Source organism: Trichomycterus rosablanca, chromosome 5 (genome assembly GCF_030014385.1).
Source record: "Trichomycterus rosablanca isolate fTriRos1 chromosome 5, fTriRos1.hap1, whole genome shotgun sequence".
NCBI lineage: Eukaryota > Metazoa > Chordata > Actinopteri > Siluriformes > Trichomycteridae > Trichomycterus > Trichomycterus rosablanca.
The window spans coordinates 19,470,679-19,480,365 of record NC_085992.1 but is presented as its reverse complement, the minus strand read 5'-3'; the positions used below and the strand labels follow the sequence as shown (position 1 = coordinate 19,480,365).

General features: G+C 40.4%; 1 protein-coding gene across 1 annotated transcript; it reads left to right on the top strand.

Moving 5' to 3' along the window:
* The first annotated feature begins 710 nt into the window (after positions 1 to 710).
* On the top strand, positions 711 to 6,579 carry mgme1 (mitochondrial genome maintenance exonuclease 1). Its single transcript, XM_062994961.1, has 4 exons — positions 711 to 1,345; positions 4,495 to 4,717; positions 5,986 to 6,118; positions 6,212 to 6,579. Exons 1-4 carry the CDS (start codon positions 835 to 837, stop codon positions 6,362 to 6,364), a joined length of 1,020 nt encoding a protein of 339 aa, XP_062851031.1. The 5' UTR covers positions 711 to 834; the 3' UTR covers positions 6,365 to 6,579.
* Positions 6,580 to 9,687: the final 3,108 nt, after the last annotated feature.

Genomic DNA, 9,687 nt, shown 5'->3' with positions numbered 1-9,687 from the left:
CACTCACATTTTACGTGTTTATTTTTACGTGTTAATTTAATCATATTTTAATGGTCTGGTCAATCCATTGATTGGAGTTTTCTGTCCAGTGACTCAGGGTGGGACCAGACCCACAAAACGATTAAATAAAAATAATATTAAAATACATGACACAGACCTCATTATTCTACAATTTTTTTTTTCATGCATACACATTTCTGAAGTAAAAGAAAAGAGAACTTGGACATTTTTGCGTTTCAAAGTCCAATAATGTCAAATGTGTAACCATTTATTACTACTAACAAATGTAATTTTTTTTTGGCCATGTAATTAGGCTTCTTAAAGAACACCCGTAGATACCTTTATAGTGCATGTAAATTTAAAATATAAAAACATTTATTCAAATTGTTATGCAGTGTAAACATCAGAAATGTTTTCAGCTGAATAAATTAAAATAAATGTTTAATGTTCCTTTTTTGTCTAAAAAAACCAGAACCGATTTCTGAATGCGGAACGTTGTGTGTACAGAAGTAATTTAAATGTTTTAAAGGACCAGAATTAAAGACACACAGAACAACTGCCGCAACTTTGATTGCATTGTGGGAAATTGCGTTTCATTAGAACAAGCACTTTCGGTATTCTACATTTCTGCGAACTACATTTCCCAATAGCCTGATCGCAGTGTGCTTGCAAAAGCGTTCGAAGCGGTATGTTATGAAATTTGCCTGCAGCGAGTTTCTGACTCATTTTTTAGGAGTTGGCTGTTCTGTCGCTTTTCACTGCAAACGTAAATATCTTTAAACGTTATAGAGTAATGTAGCATTAGGCTAGCTTTCTGCGCTAAACGGACCTACAATGCGTGTGTACAGACTGTGGCAACACTCTGTTAGTGTAAGACATGTGTCTTTAATTAATGGACAGTTATCTTGTGCGTTTTCGTCATTCCACTGTTTGCGTGCGCGCAAAAAGAGCAGCCAGTACAGCAGTGTTGATACTGAGCATTATTCATCGCTGGTCAAAACGGTTGTATCTACGAGAACAAGCTCCCAGACTCCCGAAAGTATTGAACATGAAGATCAGTGTCTGTACGGATCCATAGTAAAATCAAAAGCAGCCCAGCTAACTAAAGTGCTTAAAAACCCGTGTCCACTTTTAAACGAAGCAAAAATTAGTCAGGAATCAGATCACCTAAAGGAAAGTATTACTCGAATAAACTTGCAAAGAGGTTCAAGTCAGGTCAGCATACCAAGTGTAACAAAAATACTGCAAAAGACAATGTCCGAGCAGCAACTGTTTTACTTGGAAAGATGGAAGAGAAGAAAGATTGCTGAGCTTGGAGAGGAGGGTTTCAAACAATACACCATGAGTAAGCCCCAGTTTATTCCTAACACTAAAATGTTGCAACATTGATCTCTGCAATGTCAAAACTAAAATGACTTGTTATTCATGGCATTATTGGCTTAATTATTGGAGCACATTGAGTTTGTTTACTGTTTTTTGTGAGTTTTCTATGAAAACACACCTAACAATTAGTTAGCGTTTAGCTGCACTTTTCACCTTAATCATCCACTTTTGACAGCCATCAACAAGATCCTAGGAGGTTGTAATAATGTATATAATTTAAGTATATCTTGGATGCCTAAAGCTGTACGAGGTATCATAACGTAAATTATGTTTTACCTTGCCATCGTTGCCAAAGGCTTTCTCACTAGGGGTTTTGGACCTGAATCTAGATTGCTAAATATAATGTCAATGATGAGGTGCTAATTCAGTTTCCTTTTTGTTACTGTACTATTTCAGCAACTATACCTAAAAGTGCTCTTCTGTACCAGTTAGGGAACTTTGACATGTGATAACTGTTCCTGTTTGCAAAAGCTGCTCATCCATATTTAGTACATACAACCATGATTTTAATTTTAAACATTTACAAGGTGGGGCTTGAACCAGCAACCTTCTGATTATTAGTCCAGTACCTTAACCGCTACGCTACAATGTCCCTACAGCATAAACAATTTTACAATTGTTTTTTTGTAATCAGTGCACTTTCAATGTGGGCACCCACTATTGGCCTCTTTTTAACTTTGTTGCTTACTTCAGTATGCTTTGGGGCAGCACTGTCGCCTCACAGCAAGAAGGTCCTGGGTTTGATCCCCAGGTGGGGCGGTCTGTGTCCTTTCTGTGTGGAGTTTGCATGTTCTCCCTGTGTCTGCGTGGGTTTACTCCAGGTGCTCATCTACTCCAGATGTCGCATTGGACACACCAGACTCCCACACTCTCACTTGATAAAGGAGGAGGATGCCCCACAATGTGAATCCTGCCAATTACGCATCACAGTTAAACACATATTAACTAGAGATGGGACGATCGGGGTTTTTGGCACCGATTCCGATCTCCGATCTCCTTTCAGGGACATCTGCCGAGAGCCGATTGCGATCGGGGGGGGGGGGGGGGGGGGGGGGGTTAGCAGTAAATAAAATAAATAAACTTAAAAAGAGCCTCACAGTGAAGATAAACCGGAGCAGCGCGCGCGTGTTTGTGTGTGCGCCTTTAGAAGAGACACTTTGTTCACTGTATCGGTATCGCTATAAGTGATTCATTGATTCACGAGTCATTTTTCGCGAAGCGTAAGTTTCTCTTCTCAGTTATCTCTCCGTGTTTACTGTTATTAATTAAATGTCGTGGTTTTAAATAAACACCAACTACTACAGAACATTTTGTGTGACTCTCTTACATTAAAAAGCTTCATTAAAAAGCTTAATTAAACTGCTATTACCACAGATCTGTAACCGACCGTCAGACTCGTTCCGTCTAAGGAGCTAAAAGTTCAGCAGATGAACGAATTTGGTAATGAATAAACTTTTGCCTCTGATTGGCTCTGTAACGTTTTCTGTTCTCATCTACATCACAAGTAAGAACCACTCACGATTTACCAAAGTGAACCAGGAGTTTATATAACGTGCTGATAGAATCGACTCAGATGTGACCGGGTTGAATTATCTTTTTAAAGTAAATATTACAATCAGCAAAATTACATCGTATGTATGATGCACAACGTTAATGATGTTATTTTAGGTCATGAAGAGCTTTCACTGTGGTTTCTGTACGATGGTTGATGAATGGTGATGTGATGGTTGGCGTGTCGTAGCTCAAAGTCTGGATCAATCCACTGAGCTGTTAACTTAACATGATCTTTATATATCACACGATCGGATCGGCTACTTTTAGGAAATATCGCCGATCGCCGATAGCATATTTTGATTAAAAATCGGCCGATACCGATTCATAGCCGATCGATCGTCCCATCTCTAATATTAACTGATTACCCTTAATACCAAAGGGAAAGACAACAAATTCTCCATAACTGGAACAATGAAAGACATTTTTAACCTTGGAAAAACTTTTAAACTTCATTACAAACACTAAATTAGGAATACACATATAAAATCAGAGATTACGTAACAGATACAAAGCACCCACATAAACCTTTCCTGCCGTGAATATAACTCACAAGATTAAACACGGCATAGATAGATAGATAGATAGATAGATAGATAGATAGATAGATAGATAGATAGATAGATAGATAGATAGATAGATAGATAGATAGACTCCAGGTGCTCCGGTTTCCTCCCACAGTCCAAAGACATGCAGGTGAGGTAAATTGGAGATACAAATTTGTCCATGATTGTGTTCGGTATAACCTTGTGTGAACTTATCGATCTTGTGTAATGAGTAACTACCGTTTCCTGTCATGAATGTAATCAAAGTGTAAAACATGATGTTAAAATCCTAATAAACAAACAAATAAACAGTATGCTTTGAAATCCCATTTATGAAAGTTCTAATTTTACCCAGCCCCGCTGAGATTCGACTTTGAACCTCAGTTGTGCTATTGACTGTCCGGATTCCAACACAGGCGTAATTTGCTGTGCTTGTATGCTTGTGCTTTTTTGTTGTTGTTTTTTTAGCTTGTAATCTTTTTTTTTTTTTTTTTTTTTTTTTTTTTTTTTTTTTTTTAATTTAGCACGTCCAATTTCGTCCCATCTATCATCCTCTCATTAGTGCGGATTCCTGCTCCTGATTGGGGCTGACGAGGCCGTTCCACGCCTCCGAAACGTGCACAGCCAATCGACCGTCTTATCACCCACACTTGACGAGTGTAGCGTGGCAGAGTACTGTGCACGGAGGATCACACACTCCGCCACACCCCCTCCCGTCTCCATACAGGCGCCACCAACCAGCCAGCAGAGGGCGCAACCGCCCCGTTCCTGAGAGAGCATCCCCTACGGTCTCAAGTCCCGCCCCCCACCCGGACAACAGGCCAATCGTTGTCCATAGCCGCCCAGCCTCGACCGTGAAGGCAGAGCTGGATTCGAAACGACGCTCCTTCGAAATCCAGCTCTGGTTGCAGCGCGTGTCTTTTACCGCTGCGCCACCTGAGCGGCGTAATCTTTTTTTAATATTGCTAATTGAATATTAAATGTTGTACATATCTTCATTTGTGTTTAATTTTAGATCTTTTCAGACAAGGGAGACTATTCCATGCAGCTATTGATGTCATTTTAACTGGAGAAAACCTAACGAAAGAAGAAGACAAATTCACAGAAAATTTGTCTGGGTATTTACAGAGTATCGGACATGTGTTGGATGTCATCAGAGAAGTAAAAGCCATTGAAAGTGTTGTGCAGCACCAAGCACTGCAGTACCGGGGTATTGTGGATTGTGTCGCCACATACAAGTGAGAATTTGTTTCTGTTTAACAGTTTTAAATCTCTTACAAATGACAAATTACATTTTTTTGAGTTTTATTTAATTGCAAACAGAGTGAACCCAAGACATTTCATGTTTTGTCTGGTCAACTTCATTTAATTTGTTTTGCATCTATAGAAGGCCTGCAGCAAATTCTAACAAAGCTGGTACGATAAAGCTTTTACTACTTTGTAATGTTGCCATTCCTTCTCACAACACTTAAAAGACATTTTGGCACAGAGGATACCAAACAAAATGTTTCACACATTCAAAATGTTTCACACATTCTCTATTGGGGACAGGTCAGGATTGCAGGCAGACAGACAAGTCCAGTACCCGTACCCTCTTCTTCTGCAGCCATGCATTTGTAATGTGTGCAGCATGTGGTTTTGCTTTGTCTTGTTGAAAAATGCATGGATATCCCTAGAAAAGATGATGTCTTGAAGGCAGCATATGTTGCTTTAAGATCTCAATGTACTTTTCTGCATTAATGCTGCCATCACAGAAGTGTAAATGACCTTTGCCAAGGGCACTGACACAGCCCCATACCATGACAGACCCTGGATTTGTTGCAGATAAGTCTGGATGGTCTTTTTCTTTCTTTGCTCCAGAGACACGAATTTCACACAGCATTTTTTCCAAAAAAGTTCTAAAATACTGACTTATCTGACCATAGTACATAAAGAACATAGAACATAAAGCTTTTTTTTTAAGTGGCATTTGTGAATGTAACTCCGTATTGTAGTGCTTGATGAAGATTTGTCAAAGTAATCCCTTACCTATCTTGATGTAGTACCATCTGAGGGATCGGACATCACAGGTGTTCAGGTTTTGTACCCTTGCCCTATATGCAAGGAAATTCCTCCAGATTCCTTGAACTGTTTAATAGTAATAATATGCACTGTAGACGAACATTGTTTTTAACATTGTGGATACTGCTTTTGTTCCAAATCAGGATTAGAATCCTTTTACCTCATTACTAGCCCTATATTGCCCCTGTCTCAAAAACTGCTGGAATTGATGTATATTAATGAATGAAGTTGTCCAAAACATAAAATATATTGGGTTCATACTGTCTTCAAATAAAAGTCAAAGTAAAGGTAAGAAACACTGCTTTTTATTTGCATTTTCCTTACTGTCCCAACTTTATGTAGATGCCCGGCCAGCTGATAGTGGTACAGTAGCGTAAAATACCCTTGTGCCACTTGTTTTTGTTACTAACAAACTGTAAATGTCTTTTTTTTTGGCAATACACAGGGATTCACTGTGTGTCATAGACTGGAAGACATCTGAGAGACCCAAACCATTACTTAATAACACGTATGACAATCCCCTGCAGGTGGTTGCGTACATAGGGGCTTTAAACAGTGACAGTAACTACAACTTTCAGGTATACAGATTTATATGTACATCTGGTCTAGCATTTGATTTTCATTATTTTATACAAAAAAATTACAGGTAAGGGTTCTGATTCTGTCTCTAGGTAAAAAACGGGCTGATTGTTGTTGCTTACGATGATGGCTCACCAGCTCACTGTCACTTCCTGAATGCAGACCTGGTGGCGCAGTACTGGGAGAAATGGCTTTTTCGATTGGAGAAGTATATGGAGAATGTTGTGCACCCTAGTTCTTCCTAAGAGACAAAAATGCACCAAAAATGTGCCTTCATATAAATACTAAACCTTCAGGTTCAGTTCTTCTCCATTTTTTTTCCTTTAAGGGCATTATTTAATGTTTAGTTTGTATTAATCACAATTGTAAGTTGCGTTGGTTAAAAGCATCTGCAAAATACTGTAACTGTAAATGTTTTATCTGTAAACACTGAAAAGCGGACTAATTACAACATTAATTAAAATTTCTAAGCTTCATGGCATTTATGTATTTAAAGTTTATATGGTTGTTAACCAGAGCAAATTTGCCATAAAAGACCCATAACAAGGTGTTGAGGTGGCGCAGCCATCTAACAAACTAGCACACCACTGCAGAGTTGGAATCTTTGCAAAGCCACAACCATGCTGGGTGTCTACACAAACACAATTGGTTGTGTTTGAGAAAAGGTCAGATGGGGTCACTTCAGAATGTGGAATTAAAAATTACTAGATTGGGAGATAAAGGGCAAAAAGCAGGGGAAACGTAACAAATGATGTCACACAATGAGTAAGCAGCCTTTGAACTGAATATGTCATCTGTATTTTCTTGTGTCATTATTTGTAATGTATCATCTTTTGATTACACATAACTGCCCCCCCCCCCACCACACACACACATGTTAGAGGCTATAAGATGCTCTAGTCCTCTGAAAAAGCTCTTTACAAGGTTTTGGAGTGTGGCTTTGGAGGTTTGCACTCGTTTAGTAAAAAAAAGCATATCTGAGGTCAGGCACTTATGGCTGAAAATGTGTGGTTCACAATTGACAGTCCTATTACACAGACATGATTGTCTGGGGGTGGCCGCACAGCTGAGCCATTGGGAAGTACACTTGTTAGTGTGTTCTCAGTGCTGGTCCCAAGCCCGGATAAAATGTTTTACGTAAGGAAGGGTATCCGGCTTAAAACTGTGCCAAATCAATGATGTGGACCAAAATGATCTGCTGTGCCAACTTATAAATATGCGAGTAGCATTTAGATAATTGTGACTAAGAAACACATATTTTACCCTATTTATCAAATGAAAGAAACCGGAACATTCTCAGCTTTGCAATGACACTAACATAATAGTGTGTGGTGTTCTGGTATGAGTGTATCAGCTGCAGCAGTGTTGTTGGGACATTGAAATACTGTGTACGCTCGCTGGTCGTTTTATCACCTTTTAGCACTGGTTGTAGGTAGGGTTGGGTGGTATGGCGGTATTGCGGTATACCGCGGTATTTAAAAATGGTGACGGTATTTAAAAATGGTGACAGTATTTTAAAAATGTGAAGCGCCAAATTTCTGCTTCAGGTCTACCTTAAAAACGGAGACTTTAAGACCTTCGCGCATCCACAGTAAGGGAGGGGTGGGAGTGGTAGGCGGTTGGAGCTCACTGATTGGTTGTGGGGGTGCTCATTTTTTGAGGTGATAACACAAAAGCTAGGGAGCTCTCTACATAGGGTGTGTTCAAACACCTAGTGAGCTGCCTTGCTGTCTTACTGCCTTACATTGGCAGCTGCCTCAGTAGAGAGGATTCTAATAAGTCAATGACTTATTATAAGGCAGGTTATTTGAACGTGATTCCATCGGGTTTTGCTTGCTAAGCTAACAGTTAGCATCTTGCCATTCAAAACCATGGGATGGGGTGGCACAACGCGCTAGCATGTCAATATAATATCTCCGTGTACCGAATACGGTTACAATCACTGACAAGCACGAACTTGCAAAAAAAACACACTTGTGCAAGTTTATACAATATAATATTATCTCTCTGTGTGTCGCGCTCACTCTTCGCAATACTAAAAGTGTTTCGGATTTGAATTCCGACAATAAACAGCTTTTATTATGACTGATTTATTCCCCTTACTGATGTGAAGCAGAATAGATGTATTACATCCGATAAGAACGGCGCAAAAATGAAAACATATTAAACATATACAGTGTATCACAAAAGTGAGTACACCTCTCACATTTCTGCAGATATTTAAGTATATCTTTTCATGGGACAACACTGACAAAATGACACTTTGACACAATGAAAAGTAGTCTGTGTGCAGCTTATATAACAGTGTAAATTTATTCTTCCCTCAAAATAACTCAATATACAGCCATTAATGTCTAAACCACCGGCAACAAAAGTGAGTACACCCCTTAGTGAAAGTTCCTGAAGTGTCAATATTTTGTGTGGCCACCATTATTTCCCAGAACTGCCTTAACTCTCCTGGGCATGGAGTTTACCAGAGCTTCACAGGTTGCCACTGGAATGCTTTTCCACTCCTCCATGACGACATCACGGAGCTGGCGGATATTCGAGACTTTGCACTCCTCCACCTTCCGCTTGAGGATGCCCCAAAGATGTTCTATTGGATTTAGGTCTGGAGACATGCTTGGCCAGTCCATCACCTTTACCCTCAGCCTCTTCAATAAAGCAGTGGTCGTCTTAGAGGTGTGTTTGGGGTCATTATCATGCTGGAACACTGCCCTGCGACCCAGTTTCCGGAGGGAGGGGATCATGCTCTGCTTCAGTATTTCACAGTACATATTGGAGTTCATGTGTCCCTCAATGAAATGTAACTCCCCAACACCTGCTGCACTCATGCAGCCCCAGACCATGGCATTCCCACCACCATGCTTGACTGTAGGCATGACACACTTATCTTTGTACTCCTCACCTGATTGCCGCCACACATGCTTGAGACCATCTGAACCAAACAAATTAATCTTGGTCTCATCAGACCATAGGACATGGTTCCAGTAATCCATGTCCTTTGTTGACATGTCTTCAGCAAACTGTTTGCGGGCTTTCTTGTGTAGAGACTTCAGAAGAGGCTTCCTTCTGGGGTGACAGCCATGCAGACCAATTTGATGTAGTGTGCGGCGTATGGTCTGAGCACTGACAGGCTGACCCCCCACCTTTTCAATCTCTGCAGCAATGCTGACAGCACTCCTGCGCCTATCTTTCAAAGACAGCAGTTGGATGTGACGCTGAGCACGTGCACTCAGCTTCTTTGGACGACCGACGCGAGGTCTGTTCTGAGTGGACCCTGCTCTTTTAAAACGCTGGATGATCTTGGCCACTGTGCTGCAGCTCAGTTTCAGGGTGTTGGCAATCTTCTTGTAGCCTTGGCCATCTTCATGTAGCGCAACAATTCGTCTTTTAAGATCCTCAGAGAGTTATTTGCCATGAGGTGCCATGTTGGAACTTTCAGTGACCAGTATGAGAGAGTGTGAGAGCTGTACTACTAAATTGAACACACCTGCTCCCTATGCACACCTGAGACCTAGTAACACTAAGAAATCACATGACATTTTGTGTAGTCTCTTAGGGGTGT